General features: G+C 37.0%; 1 protein-coding gene across 1 annotated transcript in view; it reads right to left on the reverse strand.

The window, feature by feature from the left end:
- Positions 1-1,440: 1,440 nt before the first annotated feature.
- The window catches only part of CDC5L (cell division cycle 5 like), a 168,030-nt gene continuing 147,189 nt past the window's right edge, over positions 1,441-22,281 (reverse strand). Inside the window, exons 15-17 of the mRNA XM_069065847.1 lie at positions 17,199-17,396; positions 2,597-2,809; positions 1,441-1,874 (exon numbers count right to left, since the gene is read on the reverse strand). Of these exons, the coding sequence (XP_068921948.1) occupies positions 1,770-1,874; positions 2,597-2,809; positions 17,199-17,396 (516 nt within the window). The 3' untranslated portion in view covers positions 1,441-1,769. The remainder of the gene's footprint in view (positions 1,875-2,596; positions 2,810-17,198; positions 17,397-22,281) is intronic.

Below are 22,281 nucleotides of genomic sequence, written 5' to 3' on the forward strand. Positions count from 1 at the left end.
ATATACCAGAATTTGTCCAAACACTCCCTAATCAATGTGCACATGCTTTGCTTCCAATTTTTTGTTAATGTAAAAAGTGCTTATGTAAGTATTTTTGTATATCTAGGATGTTTCCCTCATTCCCTGACCTTGAGGTATATGCTCAATAGTGGGACAAATTATATTATTATACTGACTTTTCTAGTATAGTTCCAAACTATTTTCAAGTCAACAACTGTTTATTAAGCACCTACTATATGCCAGGCATTGTGCAAAATGCTGAGGATACAAAGAAATCATCCCCGCCCTCAAGGAGTTCACAATCTAATTGGGGGAAACAAAATAAAGGCAACTACATACAATCAAGATAATTGGGGGTAATCACAGAGGAAAAACACTAGTCAACTAACATTTATTAATAAGCTAGGCGCTATTCTATAGGCATTGTACTGAGTGCTGCAGATACAAAGACAAGATAGTTCCTTTTCTTAATAAACTCACAGACTAATTTGAGTGTAACATCATCTAATCTAACACTAGCATTAAGGAGCACTGGGAACAGCTTCTTCCAGAAGGTGGAATATTAGCTGCAATCTGAAGGAAGCCAGGAAAGTCAAAGGGTAAAGATGAGAGGAAAAAATTTCAAGCATAAGGGACAGTCCACTGGAAATGGATGGAATCAGGAGATAGTGGATATGAGGAACAGAAAGGAGGCCAGTGACATGGCTCACAGAACACATGGAAGAAAGTAAAGTCTAAGACTGAAGGGTGTTAAAATCCAAATTGTTTTCCAGAACAACCAGACTAAATCAAACACCCCCCCAGAGCCCTGGTGCTCCTACCTTCCCTCCCACAGGCTCTCTGACAGTTGCTATTTTCACTTTTTCTGTCATCTTTGCCAAACTGATAGGCCAGAGGTAAAACCACAGAACTGCTTTAATTACTTTAATCTAGTGGGGAATGGGTCTTGTCCTCAATCCTTTTCTCCTTCTCTATTCTCCCCTGATAATCTTACTAGCCGCCAAAGAATTACCATCTCTGCACAGATGACAGTCATTTCTATGAACCCAGGCCTAATCTCCATCCTGAACACCAGTTCCACATCATCAACAGCCTTCCAGTCATCTCCACCTGGATATCATACTGGCATCTCAAGTTTAGTATGTCAAAAACAGCTCATCACCGTTCCCCCTCACACCTCCCTCTCCCTGTTTCAGTCAGTGCCAGGTTTATAACCTTGGAAACCCCAGTGACTTTCCTCTCTCTCAGAACCACCCAATATCCAAGTCTTATTGATCTTACCTCCATAACTCCTCTCTACCATTCATCACCCTTTTCTCTGTAGCCTCCCCTCACCACACCAACCCCAAACAACAAGAATGGCACAAAGTGTTTAATAAACATTATTTTTTTAAATTAATGAATATCTGCCAACAATGAAGGCACAATAATTCTCAAAAATTTTACAGTTAATTTTTATTCAAGAATTTATTCACAGGCAACACATTTAAGGACACTTAAAAATTAAAAATATGATTTTTAAAGGTCAAAACTAAAAAAAATTTAGCAAACAAGACATTACTAAAAGAATGAAGATTCTCTTAATAAATTAACCTCTAAAAATTCTTGTGGTGCCAGAATCTAAATGATGGAATTCATTCAAAACAAACAACAAATAAAAAGTCACAGATAACAAAGCAAATGGTTTGATGAACATAAACATCATTTCCATCTTCCAGAGGATGGAAACCAGCATCTACCTCTTTCTATAACAAAATGCAAACGACGTTTCAGTATTTTGACTTTAAAGTCTCTTTCTCTAGCAATAAATCTGCATATCTTTGCTGAAGCTCCTTTTCTCTTTCTTGCTGTCGCTGGACATCTTCTTTTAGACACTTAAGAAAACAAAAATATGAAATAATTGTTTAAGATTTAAACTATCTTGTGAAATGTTCCAAAGTACCACCCAATATCAAAAGTTAACATAGCTGAACAATTTACAAAGGAAAAAACACACATTAACAATCACTTGTTAATATGTTCAGTCTCACTAAAAATCAAAGAAATTCACACTATTCTCAGTCATTTAATTTTTAAGTCCCTGTTCTTCAAATGTCTTTGAGGCACTATCTCATATCCATAAAATGAAAGATGGAAGAAAAAGGGAAGAAGGTGAAGACAAGAAAGATGGAAGAGGAGAAAATGTTAATCTCAAAGATTTTTATAGCAGCATTATTCATGACAGCTAAAACTAGAAATAAGCCAATGTCTAATAAGGAAATGGCTAGATAAATTGTGGTACATTAATATAACAGAATACCACAAGAAATGTGAATGATATAGAGAATCTGGGAAGACATTTAAGAAAAAGTACCAAAAAAAGCAGAATCAGAGCAATGGAGTACACATTAACCACAACCATATATAAGAAAAAGTGACCAGAAATAAATAGGCAAGGAAAACTGACAAAGCCTCAGAATGCCTGGTAATTAAGGATATTTTATAGGCTGAAATTCATTTACTCAAATGTAGACAGTTATAATACAAGTTTAATTGGTTTCATCATTCTTTGATATTAAGATAATAATGAGATGGCCACTGGGTAGAACAATATTACCTCCAGCCTCCTTGGAATCGCTGAATCCTCATGTTTTTTTAGCTCCTCAAAAGTACGAAGCTCCAAGTGAGCTTGCTCAATTTGGTCCCATAAATCATTCAACTGCTTCATTAGTCCCATTGCTCGAGACTGGTAGCCACCAAGCAAAATTTTCATCTTCTTTTCCATTTTGGCAGCTCTCTTAGCTTCTGTGGTCATATGACCCCTATTTATCTGAAAAGAGACCATCACATCAACATCTGAGAATGACTGACTGGGAAGATCCTTAAGATCATACTGTCTTAGATCCATCCTAGATTTCATATCACCCATGGAAGTTTACACATAAGTTTTAAACAATCTTGTTATGACCTTGTAAGTTACCATGACATAGCCAACGCAAAGAATTTTAGGGGATCCAATATACGTGAAAATTCTCTTGGACAGATGGGTAACAATCCTATTCTACTAAGACCCTCCTGTTAATATTCTAAAACCTGTGTAGCTGACAGTCAATCTACTCAAGACCCCTATCTCTAATGAGTACTCTGAACTATGGATTTATTCAAGATGTTCTCACTTCATAACCAGGTTTCAAGGGTTTTAGGATAATGGTCTTCACTACTGATAAGAGTAACCAAGAGTCCCCTTCAGGCAGCCAGGTAGAACAGTGAGTAAGAGCACCGGCTCCAATGTTGAGAAGACCTGGAGATCAAATCCCGGGCTCAGACACTTAGCACCCACCCAGAAACACCTGGCTGTGTAACCGTGACCAAGTTACTTAACCCCAGTTGCTTAGGGGCGGCCAGGTGGCTCAGCGAGTAAGAGCACCGGCTCCAGTGTCGGGATGACCTGGATCAAATCCGGGCTCACCTGGATCAAATCCGGGCTCAGATACTCAGCACCACACCCAGAAATAATAACTGGCCGTGTAACCTTGAGCAAGTTACTTAACCCCGACTGCTTTAAAAAAAAAAAAAAGTAACCAAGAGGTGAAGGTATTAAACGCATCATCAACATCGCAAACAACAGTTAAGCTGAAAACCACCTGTCAATTGTTAACATTACAAAACTTGTTATTCCTTGACTTGGGAGAAAATGGTAGAACACAGAGACACAACCACTCTGTGAAATTATTTTTAAGTGAATTTTTTTCACACAAAAAATCTGCCTTTCTTACATCATAGATTTACTGTGATGATCAAATAATCAAGATGTGACTATAAAAGTAATGAAAACAATTTTTTCATACCAAGATTTTTACACACCCAGATAAACGCTGTCCACTTCAAAGTTCCATTCTAAAACTTATTCCAATAAAACTATCATTATTCAAAACATTTTGAAACTTTTTTTTAGAATTACTTTTGAAGCCTACAATACATTATTTTGAAGATCATCATTAATGGCACATGCAAAGATGGATTTGATTTCTAGAATCAAAATGTCAGTGGAGCTTGTATTTTATTCTAGCAGCAACAGTGAAACACTGAAGCTTCTTGGGCAGAACAGCAGTTAGACCTCAAGCTGTGGAAGAGGGAGTGGAAAGAGAACTTTGCTAGATGCAGGAAGACCAATTAGGAAGCTACTCTCAGGAAATATTCATTTGGGGGCGGCTAGGTGGCACAGTGAAAAGAGCACTGGCCCTGGAGTCAGGAGGACCTGAGTTCAAATCTGGCCTCAGACACTTAACACTTACTAGCCATGTGACCTTGGGCAAGTCACTTAACCCCAACTGCCATCCCCTCCTCCCTACAAAAAAAAAAAAAATATTAATTTGGCTAGGGTCATTAAAGGGTAGAACCAAAATGTTTCCTTTTAGGGTTCTGACTAACATCAAGAGACTGTAGCTGTAGATGTTGACTCTACAACTTGACTAACCTATGTTCAGCACCATGAAAATGCCCCTGGAAAAATTCTTTTCAATACTTGAGCCCACAGAAGAAGCTTTCTTCTTACTCTTTTCCTTTAGTACAGCATGAAATAAGGCAGCAAAGGGAATCTGCTTATTTTCGTAATACTAGAAGTCAAACCTGGAAAATTATGATCAGTAAGTCCAATTCAGGCCACCCTGATCCCCAAACCACTGCAATATGATGACAACAAACTGAATTATACTTTTTAAAAAATTCCTTACTCTCAGATATTCTATGGCTTAGATAGATGAAGCATTTAACATGTTGATGTATCTGTTTTAGTGGACATGTGGATTTGCTTGTTGTTTTAGGCTATTTTCGTGGAAAATGTCAAGGAGTGTTTTCCCAGAGAGCATAGCACAACAGATGCCAAATTAAATAAAGGGTAAAAGTTCACCTCCCCAGAACCTGGCTTTTCAATACTAAACGTATATTAGAAGTTGGAGAGCCAGGAATAAATGCTTCAGTATGGCTGCCAAGACAACTCAGTGGTGCTCAATTACAACCATTGCCACCTCCATTTTAGAACAGTTAAGACACCAATAGGGTGTATTTTCTTTTGAGTAATCAAGTGCTTAATCAAGCAAAAGTACAAACAGTTACTAAAGCCAGTGCTTGGTCTGTTCAGGACAAGGGAATGCTGTGTTGCTTCCTAAGAGCTCAATTTGTAAAGTGGGCTAGATTTTCCTCTACATTATCACTTAATCTATTTCAGTAAAATATTTAAGCTTCAAAAAATAAAGGTTTGTAAGAAAAAGATTATGTCTGCCAAAAAAATTACTTAGTATATTAGCACATGATTTATTCTATAAATAAAGGATCGTAAACAGATGAAAAAATATTTAGACATTTAGTACTGCCTATATCTTTAAAATTTTAAGCATTTTTGAAGTTATTTAATGGGTGATTTTGTGAGCCTATTCCACCCAAACAAAAGCCACTCCTATAAACAGCAGTAGCAGGTGAAAGTCTTGGCCTTTGAGGCATAGCTATGGATGCCTTTATTGTTAAAGCAAAACAAGTCCTGACTTTCATACCGAAGTGACCACCAGAAACCATACACCAATGCCCCTTAAACCCTTAAACCACCTAATAGGCCCCAATAGTAAAGAAATGTTTCCCCTGTGTTGCTAGGAACATGCCACAGATTCCCACAGATTCCAAGGCTTTGCTAAGGGATCATGGCTTCGCTTCGCTTCACTTCAGTAGGAACAATACTAAGGCTTTGCTTCAATAGGAACAATACTAATGGCACTGCACCCCCTTAGAAACATATTCTGTTTCTAGCAACCACATTTTCTATAAAATTATGTCTAACAGAAAGCTCGCTGCTGTCTTTCCCTCTGAGAGGCCGTCACCCGCCGGTCAATAAACACTCCCATCAAATTATTATTGGTTTCACTGTCTTGCTTTCTCTGTTGTCCATTACACATTCATGATACATTTACAGAATTGATTATTTGCTAACATATTCAGTGACATATGTACACACACAAAAAAGATGTGTATGTTCTATAAGCAGGGCAAGACAGAGACAGAAACACACACACACACACACAAATAGAGAAGTTTGTATTTTATTTTGGAGGCAATGGTGATCTGTTGAAGCTTCTTGAGCAAGAGAGCAGCATAGTCAGACCTTGCCTTTAAGAATATCAGTTTTGGCAGCTGGACTAGAAAAGTGGACAACACATAAGCTATTCTGCTCCTGAAGTACTTCTGGACCTTAACAAATATAACTCAACGAGGGAATTATTATTTTGGACAAACTGTTTTCTATCAGAAACTCCAAAAACTCACATTCAATTGATTTTCCCCGGATTTCTTTCACCCTCTACCCCATTCTCCATCCCAGAATGGAGGATGATGAGCAACTTACAGTCAGATCAGGATGAGGTTATTACAGTAAGTTTACAGAATGACATTATAGATATATGAAAACTGATACCTGGAAAAGGGAGTGGAATTGGGTTGCTTAGCAACACCTGAGTTGGATATTCATAATGTGCCTCAAATATTCCATCTGAATAATAGGTAAATTCTTTTAAAGTGAATACCATAACAAAAGGACTCTGTATTCTGAAACTACTCAAGATGGCCCATGATAAGTTACAACAAACTCTGTACAACAACTAATACCATCCAAATGCTTTCTATAGTCCCTGTCAACAACTCTCTCACTTTAGCGATTTTGTGAACTGTTTATTCCACTGAAGGAAAGATTTATCCACTTAAAAACATATGGACCATCATTTGGCTTCAAGGGGTAAACCAGAATTTAAAATGTGTTTTACATATTGCACATTTATAAGTTACTTCTGCAGTATGCCAAAAAAAATGCTTCAAATTACTTAACTGCTTCTAAAGCTATAACATAAGGTAAACACAATTCTTCAAGTTAAAAGAAAACTTATTTCAATTAATGAACACATAAGTAGAGTCTAAATAACAAGAAACTTTAAAAATCAGGTCATCTTGGATAAAGGGGGTTGCCCTTTTACAAGCCAAAAAACTTTTATTTCAAATGTTTCAGGTATGAGTCTGAAAAGTTATTTTTTGTTGTTCATTCGTTTCAGTCATGTCTGATTCTTCAAGACCCCATTTGAGGTTTTCTTGGCAAAGACACTGTAGTGGTTTACCATTTCCTTCTCCAGCTTGTTTTACAGACGAGGAAACTGAGGTAAACAGGTTACGTGACTTGCTCAGAATCACACAGCTATTACTAAGTGTCTGAGGATGGATCTGAACGCAGGTCTTCCTGACTCCAGGCTTAGCACCCTATCCACTGGGCCATCTAGCTACCCATATAATCCAAATAACGGTCCCCTATTTCTCTAGCCAATGTAATTTTGCAAAAATATTTATAACATATTATCACCAAACCTCACCAAAAGGGGGCTGCTGGCTTGAATGTCATTTGGCTCTGGGAAAGTTGGATAGAATAAATTCCTAGTGCTCTACACTTGGCAAAAATAAAAACGAAACAAAAAATACCAAGAAACGTAACTCAGTTCTAAGCAAGAATAAAGTTCTGATGAGCCAGAAACATTCCAGAGGGTTGGTTTTTTTTTTTTTTAATAATGATAACTGATAGACTGACTGGGTCCTCAGAACCAGAGACGATGCTGCCACCAGCATGGAGAAGTCAGGGGAGACTTCCTGTGGTGTTCAGCAAAGTGCCCTAAATGCAATCTTTCCTATGGAATTTCTTCCTATATATCTTCATTTGTAAAATAAGGAGGTTGGACTAAAATGGTCTCTAAGGGGCATCTGGGCTCTAAATCTATTTTATAATCTATGTTGATGTGCCCCAAACTGTGTTCCCACAACCAACAAACATAGGGTGTAGTTATGCCTGTGTTTCCCTTGCCTTTGTAAAAAGAGAATTTCATTTTTCCTCAGTGACTAAGGGTAATCATTATGAAGACCAACTGTTAGACTGTCCTGCACCACCCTGGACTATCTGCATTCATCAGGCCCAGGCTGCTGTGGTCTGGGGTATCTTGTGCCTCTTTCTGAAGTCTCCCCAGCTCCCAGCTGCTATCAGCACTCAGGACAAGGAGTCAGTAGAAACAGTAGGAGCCTACTGATGGAACTGCAAAGAGAAGTCATCATGGTTTTTGTTATGCCACCAAAGGGCAATCATCTTGATTCTTCCCAAGTCAAATATCTCAACCTCCAAAAACAAAACTTTTAACTCACCTACCAAAAAAATAAAATAATAATGCACACACAATTTCTTTTTTAAATAGTGGGGATTAGAGGAAGAAAAGAGTGTGAGTACATGCCTTCTTTTCCTCACCTGTCTAAAGAAATTGTGAAGTCATAACAGACTTCCACTTCATTAACAATTCTTCTAACTCAGAAGCATGATTTCTGATGATGAAGTACTCACTCATTACGTCCAGTTATGAACTTACACTGGACATGTCAAACTCATCATCTGGCCGCAAAACTCTTCAGTGCAAGAACCAGATGAAAACATAAATGAGAACTGTTTAACAAAATAAATAAAAAGATGATACAATATAATGTTAATTTGTATTTTTCTAAGTCAATATGCAGTTGTAAGGATCTGTTTCTATTTGAATTAATGATCTACACCTCAAACTGGGTGCCCCATGGAGGTTCCTTAATCTGCAAGTAAACCTGCACTATGAATTATAACCATACTTGAAATGCTTACATATTACTTCCAAAATATTTGTTACTTTACTTGTATTCAAAATAAAAATAAACATTCTAAAATCAAATATGTAACTTCTGGATTGATTGCACTGTGATCTGTTTCATAGTAAATCAGTTCTCAAGAACAGTACAATTCCATCCTATTCAGACCCATCATCATCACCTCACACACTTATGAGTGCAGATTCATTAAATGCCAAATTAAAAGATCCTGTGCTTGCAAATTTATCATTACTTCTTGAATTGAGGGGAAGGGAGGGAGAGAGAGCGGGAGGAAGGAGGGGTAGAGGGAGGGAGGGAAGGAAGGAGAGTGTGCATGCACTATAGTCTATAGCAAATCTGGGTTACTGGACCTCAGCAGTGAGTCCTTTATACAGGTCCTCCTACTTATTCCTCCAATCTGTTCAGGAAAGGGATCCATAGGAGGGGGGTTGCTAGGCCTCTTGGCACAGCAGTTTTCATTAGCACTAATATCACAATGACCCATTCATTTAAGAGAAAAACTTGGGGCTTACTAAATAATGTTAAGGATAACCCTCATGATCAATAACTGTTAATGAGTAATTGGAGCAGCTTTTTATTCTCTGGTCACCTCTACCTATAAGAGTTAACTCACCTCACACTGATGAGTCATTTAACAATCCCCAAATCACCAGTGAATTTAATAATTTCTAAACTACTAGCATCCATTTAATGCCAAAAATTACACCTAATTTAGCTTGAGCTTTATAAAAATCCCTGGCTCAAAACACTGGGCTATGGGTTCCAAAAAACAACAAAAATAATTTCTAGAAGATAAATTTTTCTTTTTTTTTTTTTTGCTTTTTGGAGGCAATTTGGGGTTAAGTGACTTGCCCAAGGTCACTCGCCTAGTTTTTGTGTTAAGTGTCTGACGCTGGATTTGAACTCAGGGACTCCTGACTCCAGGGCCGGTGCTCTATTCACTGCGCCACCTAGCCGCCCCCATTTGTTTTTATAACAATGGATAAAATATAACAGTGGAAAGTGACAAATAAGCAGTTTTCAAAAAGACAAAATGCAAACTATGCATTGCTATCTGTAAAGCTGTACAAAATCACTAATAATTAGAGAAATGCAATTTGACAACTCTTAATTATCACCTGACATCTATCAAATTAGCAAGGCTGGAAAAAAATTGTGTTGGAAGAACTATGGGAAAACAGGCAACAACCCATTGCTATTGGATCTGAGGACGGATTCAACTGTTCTGTAACACAATTTGGAATTATTTAACAAAAGCTGTTAGCAGTTCATATCCTTAGACCCAAAGAACTTACCCCTGTGATAAGACCCCATAATGAAAAAAAGCAACAAAAGCTCCTAAACAGCAATATTCATAGCAGCATAACAAAATGGTATTACTATAACAGACAATGAATGTGAATATTCCAGAGAAACAAGGGAAACCTTAAATGAAAAAATGCAGTGTGAAGGAAACAGAGCTAAACTAACAATATACACAATACCTACAACAAAGAAAATTAATAAAAACAACCCTAAAAGATAGTCAAATAACACAAACAATGATCTGTTGTTTCTGCTGAACTACATTTTTCCCTTAAAAAAATTTTTTTAACCATGGCTAGAAGGGATAATTGGCTCATCAGAAAGAATGGAGCAAATACATGTTTAAAAATCAATATATCAATACTGAATAGCAAAATAAGATTTAAAATAAATTTTTTTTTAGATCAAAGAATTTAAAGATATCTGGAAGGGAAAATAGAAATTATTCAGAAGTTAAGAAAAAGGTCTTTTCCTGGGAATGTTTTATACAGAATATTCTTCTAAAATTACTAACTCTATCAATAGTAGAGCAACGGAAAATTTTAGCTCCTGGAAATTATCTACCTTTTAGAATTACCCACATATGTCCATCATATCAACATCCAAATAAACCTTGGCGATTCTCTCTGTATCTTCCCTTCAAGACCACAGAAAGAATCATATAGAAGTAAAATTATTTATATTTAAAATTTCACAAGTCATTTAAAATACTTATTTTCTACTATGAAATTAGTGTCTTAAATAAGATGAAGAATATTCAGCTATCTACCCTTGCATCACAAAATTACTTTTACAATTCATATTAAATGGAAGAAAACCACAGCAAATAAGACACACAGAAAGGGAGACACCAGATTCCTTTAAAAAAATTATATAGAAGCTAAAATGACTGTACCTACTGCCAAGTTTACATGTAAACTACCCTAATGCACTCAAATTAACAGTAAAACGAAGTCCACAAGAATACACTAGAAACTTTTCTAATAACAAGGAAATGAAGCAAAGATGTGCACTCACCCCACCATTATTTGACAAAATTCTAGAAATACTAGCAATAGGTAGGCAAGAAAAAGAAATTAAAGACATAAAGACAGGTAAAGAGAAGATCAAACTATCCCCGTTTGCTGATTATATGATGGTATGCATGGAAATCTAGGTAATGAGTAAAGATACTAATTAAGACAATTAACGGTTCCAGTAAAGTGACAGGCAACAAAATAAATCCTCAAAAATCAACATTTCTATATGATGATAAGAAAAAGCAAAAATGGAAAGTGAAATCTCATTCCAAATAACTACAAAATGCATTAAATAACTGTGGACCAAGCTACCATAGACCACAAAAGACTGACTTACATAGATTCAATTACAGAGGTCTCTTTAAAGAAATAAAGAACAATTTAAATAACTGAAAGAATGTTTAGTGTTCATGGCTAGGCTATACGAATATAATAAAAAGACAACATCATCAAAATTAAATTATACTTTTAATGCTATGCCAGTCTAATTACCAAAAGGACACTTTTTAGAATATGGTAAAAATAAGATTTGTTTGGGAAAAAAATAGAATATGAAGGGAAATGATTGAAAAGAAATAGGGATGTTCTGGAACCTGGCTATAATATTCCTAGGAGTTTCCTTTTTGGGATTTTTTCAGGAGGTGATCAGTGGATTCTTTCAACCTCTATTTTGCCTGCTGGTTCTAGAACATCAGGGCAATTTTCCTTGAGAATTTCTTGGAGAATGATTTCTAGGTTCTTTTGATCATGGCTCTCAGGCAGACCAATAATTTTTAAATTATCTCTCCTGGATCTATTTTCCAGGTCAGTGGTTTTTCCCATGAGATATTTCACATTGCCTTCTATTCTTTCATTTGTTTGGATCTGTTTACCATCATCTTGATTTCTCTTAAAGTCACTAGCTTCCCTTTGCTCCAATCTAAATCCGAGGGAAAGATTCAACTCATTGAGCTTTTGAGATTCTTTTTCCATCTGGCAAATTTGGCTTTTCAAGGCATTCCTTTCCTCATTGCCTTTTTGAGCCTCTTTTGCCATTTGAGTTAGTCTGTTTTTTAAGGTGTTATTTTCCTCAGGCTGTTGACTCTCATTTCGTAATTTTCTTGCATCGTTCTCATTTCTCTTCCCAATTTTTCCTCCACTTCTCTTATCTGCTTCTTAACGTCCTCTATGGCCTGTAACCAGCTCGTATTTTAAAACCTTTGGAGTTCTGACTTCACAATCTTCCTCCTGTTCCATGCTTTGCTCCTTTTTGTCACCAATATAGGAGTCTAATGTTGGAATCTTCTATTTGTTTTGTTTCCTTTGTGTGGTCATGTTGCCCCTCAGTCACTTGACCCCTGGGCTTTTTGCCACAGTAGGACTCTGCCACCAGACAGGGGAGCTTTCATCCCAAACGCTGGGGTTTTCTCAGCTGCCGAAGGTATTAGTTGGATGCCCTCTCTAAGGCCTCCACACGCTCTGGCAAGCTGGTCACGAACCCCAGGACCTCCACCACCCTAGACTGCAATCCAGATCCAAGCAGGTTAAAGCAAGAGCGATTACCCCTCAGACTGGTTGCTTGGTCCCCCTACAGTCTGCAGGCCAGGAGCTGAAGCTGCCACATGGCGCTGGCTGTGCCAGGCTTCTCAGCGGCTTCTTGCCCTAGGGGCAGAAGCCAATGCACTCCTGACTACAGGTCCCAAAGTCCACACTGCACTGACCTCTCACTTTGTCCTTAGTATCTCTGTGTTGATAAATCTGGAAAGGGCCACAGCTGCTGCTGATCTGGAGTCCCTCCAGCTGGTGGCTGGTCAGGCCCGCCCTGGGGCTAAAACCTCTGGCTCACTGGGCCTGGGCTCAGCTCCCAGAGCACTGGGCTGGCTGATTCCTGCCAGGCTGTCTTCACCAGGAGGTTAGCTTCTCTGTGTCATTTTGTGGGTTCTGCAGCTCCAAAGTTTGTTCAGAATCCCCTTTTTACATGGATTGGGGAAGGTGGAAGCCAGAGACAGGCGGAGGTCCTGCTTCTACTCCACCATCTTGACTGCCCCTCTCCCCCCCGCCATCAAGGAGAGAATATTATGAGCAGCCAGGAAGAAACAATTTGAATATTGTGGAAACACAATCAGGATAACACAGGATCTGGCAGCTTCTACACTGAGGGATTAAAGGGCCTGGAATAGGATATTCTGGAGGGCAGAGGAGCTGGGATTAAAACCAAGAATCACCTACCCAGCAAAACTGAGTATCATCTTTCAGGGGAACATATAGTCATTCGGTGGAATAGAGGCCTTTCAAGCAGTCTTAATGAAAAAACCAGAGTTGAATAGAAAATTTGACATCTAGATACAAGAAGCAAGAGAAGCTTGAGATGGTAAACAGGGAAAAGAAATCATAAGCCACTGATGAAAGTCCAACTATTAACATTCCTTCATGGAAAAACAATAATTGTAACTGATGAAACTTTTTTCAGTATGAAAATAGTTGAAGGGAATATAAATATATATATATATATATATATATATATATATATAATACATATGTCTATATTAGAGGGTATACGGGCATATGAATACATATGTGAATGTGTGTATATGTGTTTACAGGTATACATAGAGGGCACAGGACCAATTTAACAGGAAGGGATGACACTTAAAAGGTGAAATTAAGAGGTGAGAGAGGAATATAATGAGAGGAGATGGAGAAAGACAAAATGGGGTAAACTACCTCATAAAGAAGAGGCAAGGGAAAAGGGTTACAATGGAGGGGGAAAACAGGAAGGCAAAAGGGTATGGGTCAACCTTATTCTCACTGAATTTGGTTTGGGGAGGGAATGAAATACACACTAAATAGGGTGTATCACCCTACAGGAGAGTAGGGGGAAGGAGATGAGGGGGGAATGACGGAAGGGAGGGCAGGCTGGGGGGAAGGGAAGTTGGAAGCACCCACTTTTGAAAAGGGATGGGATCAAAGCAGAGAATAGAACAATTGGGTGGTGGGATAGGAGGGAGGGAAATATAGTCAATCTTTTACAATATGTCTTCTATGTTAATGTTTTGTATTAGCTACACATGTACAACCTATACTGAACTACTTATCTTCCCAGTAAGGGTGAGTGACAAGGGAGGAAGGGAATGAATCTGAAATTCAAAGATTTAAAATCGAATGTTTAAAATTATATATATATATATATATATATATATATATATATATATATGTATATATATACACACTATTATTAATACTATCTTACATGTAATTGAGAAAGAAGATATATAGGCACTGGAGCATAGAGATCCACCATGCCCTACTGAAAATGTCCAAGGAAGTATGGGAGAAGATATGGGAGAGAGCAGATTGGAGGAGGGGATAGCCTATGGGACTGCTATTCTGGGGTGGTGGGTAGGGGAAAAATGGGGAGAAAATTTGTAATTCAAAATCAGGCAGAAATTGGTGATGTAAATCAGAAGTTAATAAAGCATTTGAAAAAAAATAAATTAAAAAAAAGAAAAGAAATAGGGATGAAGGAGGAACAGCATTTCTAGACCTCAAATCATACAGCAGTCATCAAAACAATATGGTATTGGTTAAAGAATAGAGAGAAAGATTAAAGATCTTTCTTATCTTATCTTAGATAAGGGAGAATCAGAAACAATGGAACTCAATAATTCAGTATTTGATAAAATGGAAAACAAAAGTTACCTAGGAATCTCCTTATTTGATAAAAACTGCTGGGAAAACTATTAAACAGACTGGCTAAAATTAGGCTTAGACCAACATTTATACAATATTCCATAATACATACTAAAAGGATACGTAAACTTAATATTAAAAGATCACACTATTTAAAAAATTAAAAGTGAAACAGATCATATACCTCTCTTAGATATAGGGTGGACATATATCTTTAACTAACCAAGAGGTAGTGGTAATTATAAAAAAATAAAATAGATAACTTTGGTTATATGAAGCTGAAAACTTCTGCACGGATAACATCAATGCATCTCAGATAAGAAGGGAAGTGATTGAATGGGGAAAAATCTTTGTATCAAATTTCTATGATAAGGGTCTGGTATCCAAGATATGTAAATAATTAATAAATACATGTAAGACTAATAGCCATTCTTCAACAAGTAGTCAAAGGATATGAACAAATAGTATGCAACAGAACTGCAAAATATTCACATTCTCAAAAGAAATGTTCCAAATCACTAAGGGAAATGCAAATTAACCCTGAGGTTTTACCTCAGACCCTGAAAACTGGCAAAAATGACAAAAGATGGCAACAGTCAATGTTGGAGAAGTTGTGGAATTATAGGCACACTAATATAGTATTGGTAGAGCTGTTAAATGATACATTTTGGAAAAAAATTTGGAATTATACAAATAAAGTAACTAAAATGTCCAGACTCTATGAAACAGAGACTGCATTACTGGGCTTATACTTCAAGGACACCATTGATAAGAATAAAGTCCCCATATATAACAAAATTTTTATTGAAGCACTTTTTGTAGCAGCAAAGAACTGGAAATGACGTTGATGCTCATCAATTGGGGAATAGATAAACAAACTGTGGCATATGAATGTTAGGAAGTACTACTGTGATACAAGAAATTATGCATGTGATTAATACAGAGAAGCATGAAGAGATCTATATGAACTGATAGAGTGAAGTAAGCAGAGCCCAGAAAACAATATACACAGTGACTAAAGCAATGTAAATTTAAAAAAACTATTACATATCAAAAAATTAAAAGTAAATGTAGCAAAATTATAAAGATCAAGCAGGATACAAATGAAGAGATATTATGGGCCACCCCCCAATCCACCCCTCTGGAAGTGGGAGGGATACAGGTATTAAACAATGCACATGTTTTCAGACTTTTTCAATGAACTGATCAGTTGTGATGATTTTTTCCTCCTTTAAAAAATTATTATATGGGATGGCTCTCTGGGAGGGGAACAAGGATGGGGAGGAATATTGGGGGTAACTATGATGATGTTAAAAAACAAAAGATAGCAATAAAAATTTATTTTTTTTTAAAATGAAGTTGACACAATAGAAAATACATTTCACAGATCAGCCAACATTTTCCTATCATATTATAAAGTGAAAACAAACACAGAGCAACAGTACACCCTACTGGAAGATATTAAATACAGCTTAAGTATTCAGTTAAACTCATAAGCCATGAAGACCTTTAAAGTTTGCTCTGAAGACGATCACTTCATGAGGAAACCAAACTCATGCCTCCCCCACCCCCAAACCCACCATGTTGGAGCAGAGTTCCCTAATTTTTAAGTTTGGTGGTTGAACAGGCAACACCAAACAGGAGTCAATACACATACTTTTATGGAAAACAGATCATTTAAGACTGAATATATTGCTGTGATTTTACTCCCAAGAAATAAAATTGTTAAACTTACCCAGTGGAAAAAATAATAATCATCTTAGCCCAAAGAAGTAAATCTTAGCGTTCTAATTGTGGAACACTTATCCCTCCTGTGAGCAGTCTCTGACTCTGAGGTCTCAGGAAAGCCCATCACCACAAGCCTCACAAGCAGCCAGTCTGCTGTCCCACAGTTGGCACACCACTGGCAAAAAGCCTACACAGCTTCCGGAATTCAAAACATTCAGCTTATATAAAGAAACCACATGCTGTGAAATTCCAGTTGATACATTCCAAATTATTTCACAGACATGTAAAATCATTAAGCCATAACCCAGGTAAAACGTCTCTGCCCTACCACTATACCCTAGAGTTTGTGTCAACTACTACTAGCAAGCAAAGGGAGCAGTTTTTCAATTTTTCTCTACTGGCACTGGGAAGCAAGCCCCTAAGCATAGACATTTCCTGTAAAAGGAAGTACATGATCCTTGATCCTAGAGGAGAGCTTTACATTGGCCCTCAGAGTGTCCAGAGTTAATTCCTCTCAAACCTAAATGCTACAGACTTAGAATGGACCTGGGTAATACCCTGAGGTCCCATCAATTTCTCTGTATAATTACCAAGTAAGGCCAAGGAGGATTAGGAAACTATTCTACTTATTTCTTTTTGGCAACTATTAGTGTATGGGCATGATAACCTGTTCTAAATTTAAAGCGTACTAAAGTTCTCTTATTCTGAATCTTTCAGTAACAAAGATCTGGCTTACTGGGGAATCAGTATTATAATGAAGTTACATTTAATTAAGAAGAGAAAAAGGATACCAACCTCAAGTCTCTTTTCAAGTGATTCAATCCTGTCCTTTTTGCTAGCCAAGTTGGCTCGTGTGTATCGGCTCTGCCCAGGTAGATATAAAACTTGACTGTAACATTCTTCCCACACCTGGTTATAAGCTTCATTTGACAGCTCGCCATGGCTCATTCCTTGTTTTACTACTTCCATCTCCTGTGTCAGAAGGTCTTGAGCCTGTTTGTGGTAATAATTTAAATAAGCAAGAACGCCATGAATACCTGCCATCACCAAATTTATAATAAAAACTTTGTTAAGGATTAGGTTTCTAAAGCAAGGCAAAACTTGGTAGAAGAAACTATACAGCTAGACAAAATGAACTAAAAGGTCTGTGCAGTCATACAGATCAGTGATCAAAAAACTAGTCAAATATCAAATACTATCCATGTTCCCTTTTCTTCCTCTATCTCCCAAATTCTTTCCCTCCATTTATGCCTCACAGATTCCACCAAATACTATGAATTAGAGCCACATGTTAGGGTTTCGGTTACTGAAACACGGTCCCTTCTTTAGGAATACCCTCTAGGCTATCAGAGGATGGAGTCAGGGATATAGGACAAATTTTAGTAAGTTCAAGGCTCTCTTATCAACTGTTCTGAGAGACTGAGGAAATCTGCCCAACTTCCATTACAGTGCACTGCCAAAAAGGCAGTGCAGATTGATGTGTTAAAATCTACCTTTGCCTCATGGCCTTTTGCCAGCATGATATATTGCTGATAATAAACTGGCAACTCTCCTTTGAATATTGTAACAGGCTTTAAATCTTCCTGGTAATGTAGGAAAATAAATACAAGTCAAAAAGATTTTAGATCAAGGGAAAGTGACCATCATATAAAACTCACATTTAAAGCAAAATAACAGAATATATTCAAAGTATGTTATTATTTTTAAAAACCATGGCCTATTTAATTTTTTTAAAAGTCTACTTTTTCCTTATTACACTAGCTGAAAATTTTGCCACCATATTTTACAGGTACAACTCTCTGGACTAGGTCAGTTTTCCTCATCTGAAAAGCAAAGGAAGAGACCTGTATCCAATGATCTTGAAGGCTTCCAAGTTTAAAAATCTATGCAGTTAAAAATAAGATTAAATAGCTAACTGGGGGGGAAATCTTTGCAGCAAGAACCTCTGAGAAAGTCGAATTTCAAGACAGATAAGGAATTTATTTAAATTTAAGAATAAGAACCATTCCCCAACTGATAAATGTTTCAAAGATAACAAGAGGCAATTTTGGGGCGGTTAGGTGGCACAGTGAATAGAGCACTGGCCCTGGAGTTGGGAGGACCTGAGTTCAGATCCGGCCTCAGACACTTGATACTTACTAGCCGTGTGACCTTGGGCAAGTCACTTAGCCCCAATTGCCCTGCCTCACCCCCCCAAAAAAGAAAAAAAAAGGCAATTGTAAAAGGAAGAATCCAAGCTATCAAAAGCCATATAAAAATGCTCCAAACGACTAACAATTTTTTAAAATGCAAATTAGCAGCTCTGAGGTTCTACTTCATACCTATCAGACTAGCCAAGTTAACAAAAATGGAAAATAACAACTGTTGGGAGAACTGTGGGAAAACAGGCACATTAATACACAGTTGGTAAGACTGAATTAATTCAGTCTATTCTGGAAACAATTTGGAATTATGACTACAAGGTAGTCAATAGGGCTTTCCCTTTGATCCAGAAATATCCCCACTCAGCCTATACCAAAACAGATTAATGAAAGAGGAAAATAACCAATATATTCAAAAATATTCATAGCAGCCATTTTTGTAGTAGCAAAGAACTACAAACTGGGGGGGGGGGGGGGGGCAGTGTTCATGAGATGGGGAAGGACTGACTGAACAAAGTATGGTATATGAATGGAATGGAATACCATAATGGAACATGATAAGAAATGATGAAAGGGATGGTTTTGTTGAAATCTGGGAAGACTCTGTGAACTGATGTAGAGTAAAGTGAGAAGAACAAAGATAACAATTTATCAATCACATCAGTACTCTAAAAATAAACTCTGAAAGACTTAAGAACTCTGATCAACACAATGACTAGCCATGATTTCAGAGGACCAAACACATCATCTACTGTCCTGACAGAGAAGTGATGGATTCAGGGTAGGGGAATCTGTTTTGCTTTACTATGTATAAACTGTTATAGGAGTTTATTCTGTTTTGTTTTGTTTTGTTTTCAGTTAGAAAGAGGAACCATTTTTGTTCATTGCAAAAAATAAAATTTAGGGGCAGCCAGGTGGTGCAGTAAGAGCACCAGCCCCGTCGGGAGACCCGGGATCGGTTCCAGCCTCAGATACTTGGCACCAACACAAAATAACTGGGCGTGTAACCTTGAACAAGTAACCCCAATTGCTTTAAAAAAATAAAATTTAAAAAAAATTTAACTATCAAAAAAAAAACACAAAAAGTAAAAAATTATTTCATTTTTAAAAGGATATTCAAGTTTAACTATTTTGTAATGATGTGATAAAGTCTTAAGATGTTAAGATATAAAGCCCTTTAGAAAGCATCTAATCTCAAACTCTCATTTTATTTAAGAGAAAAAGTCTAGTGGTGGTTTGCCCAAGGTCACACAGACAATGAAGAGTGGAGCCATGGCTCAAACTCAGGTTTTCTGACCACAGGTCCAGTGTTCCCTTCTCCCACACCTCACTACTACTAGCCTACCTGCTATTTACCCAGACTTGATCCTACTCACACCGTTTCCTTCCCCAGCTCTCACCACTGTATCCTTACCCATTCTTTTAAAGACCTGTTCAACCACCGTCTCTTCCAAAAGGTTCATCTGATCCCTTCAGATTAAAGTCATCATTCTCTTCTTTGAATTATTATGCACTTTATACAACCCTCTTACAAATAAAACTTTCTCACATTTTGTGCTGTAGCTATCTGTGTTCATATGGAAAGAGGGCCAGCTGTGGAGTCAGAGGAACTGGATCCAAATCATCCCCCTCATCCTTACTACTGTATGACCTTGGACAAATCCCAGCTTCCCCAGAATCCTAGTTTCCTCAACTGTAAAATAAGGGTAAGGAGGGGTGTTGGGGGAAGGTTAGACTAAATGACCTCTGAGGCCCCTCTGAGCTCTAAATTGTTTTTCACAGTGTTACTAGACTAGTGGATGATGGAACTGCTATAGACACTTGGAAGTCTCGCAGAATCCCTGTGCACAAAATGGAGAGGTGTAGGCTAGAGGACAATACACTTTGGTAGACTGGAAACTGAAAAAGAGCATTGCTTAATTCCTGATGTTGTTAAGAGGATTCCTGTTCAAGATGGACGAGGGATCCTACGAGGCGCCCTTTTAATTCTTGGATTCCATGATTTTGTATTAAAATTGTAATCAATATTATATGTGGTAAAAACTCAAATTAAGCTTTTCTGATAGCTAGGGCAGAAGCTCAAATTTACCACTATGTAATCTATATAGAATGAGTTTACTAAAGAAATGTAAGCAAAGAGAAATTATTTTATCTACTTTGAAAACAAATGGCTTCAGAAACACTAGTGAAGTGATATGGCAACAACAAAACACAAATAAGCCCAAGAAGTTAGAAGTAGTTCAGAATAGAAGCAGGTTCTCATCCTTGCTGTACCACCAATAAGTTGTGTGACCTTAAGCAGGTCACAACCTTTCTAAAATTCAGTTTCCTTACCTAGAAAATTTGTAGGTTGGACTAGATGGCCCCAAAGATCCTTCCAATTTTAATATTCTATGTTCACCATATCACAACTAAATTGTACTACTGAAAAACGTATTAAAAATATAACCCTTCTCCCCAAGAACCTCTACTCATCAACACTATTAGTCAAAGTTGTATTAGTGTATCTAATTAATTTCTTCTTCTCACTTCTCCCTCTTCCCCCTTTATGATCTTTAATCTAAAAGAGAGTAATTAAGTAAGCACTGGATTCCTGATCCAAATCTCATCTCCGTTTATTACAAAACAATGATTCAAAGTAAAACATAGATCAGAGCAAAACTAACTGGAATCTATTTCTCATAAAATTTCTCCTTTCCTTGACCCAATTCTATGCTTAGAATGCCATCTTAAACCTTTTCATTTTAATTATTTATAAAGATTCTGTGACAGGATGTTTTCAACTGAAGAAAGAAGAGAAGAAAGATTATCTGCAGGGTGAGTAAAAGAAAGTGCTTAAAATTTAGAATTTCTTTCCAAGATGCAAATAGGACCTAAAGCTTAAATACTTTGGGACTAGGGGAAAAAAGGTAAATGCAGTATCAACTAAATGGTCCACTGTTTCACCACAGAGTTGGGGAGCATTCCCAAAGGCAACTACCACTACTAATCAGTAAACTACCAGTAAACAAAGAAACATTAGGGAAAATGTTTTCTAACTACAATCATTCTTCTCCAACTGTGAAATGGACTGGATTTTCTTGGGCACTCTGAAAAGTTGCCACTCCTAACAATGGCTATTATGTCAAATCAGGAAAAACAACTAAGGAAAAACATATAACTAGGGAGTTGGGGAGATAGGGAAAGGAAGGAATAGAAAAGATTTATACAAGGAAGACTGGTTATTTTTTAAATTTTCTCTTCAAATGGATAAAGAAGAAATTTTAGTAAGTAAAATTACAAAACCTCTAAATTGGTAAGGAATGTGCTAAAGAATATCTCTATGTGCTTACCTTCCGCATCACTCTGAATTAATAACATTTTATTAAAAGCCAAGTAGCAGTACCATTAAAACCTAGTAACCAACGGCAGTCATGATTAAGAACAAAACTATGCCATCACGGTGATTTATGCCAACAAAGTCATTATTTTGTCTGGTAAAACTACTACTCTCAAAGATAGCAAATTCTCTGATATTTTGTTAGAACATAAGTTTTCTCACCTCCTTGGTCAAAAGCATCTAGTTAAAAAAAAATTTAAGATTCTTATGGGCACAATTCTGTAGTCTTTGTTTTTTCTAACAAGGGGGAGGACAATAACAATTGGACCAAAAAAGCTCCAAAATGTGGTAATAACAAGCAGTCTACATCATAAAAACTTTCTCTTTATGTTTATAAGAACACTTAGGTTCTGAATTT

This window comes from Petaurus breviceps, unplaced genomic scaffold (assembly GCF_028583685.1).
Source record: "Petaurus breviceps papuanus isolate PSGF00001 unplaced genomic scaffold, PetGlider_PUasm1.0 90701, whole genome shotgun sequence".
In the NCBI taxonomy this organism is placed as follows: domain Eukaryota; kingdom Metazoa; phylum Chordata; class Mammalia; order Diprotodontia; family Petauridae; genus Petaurus; species Petaurus breviceps.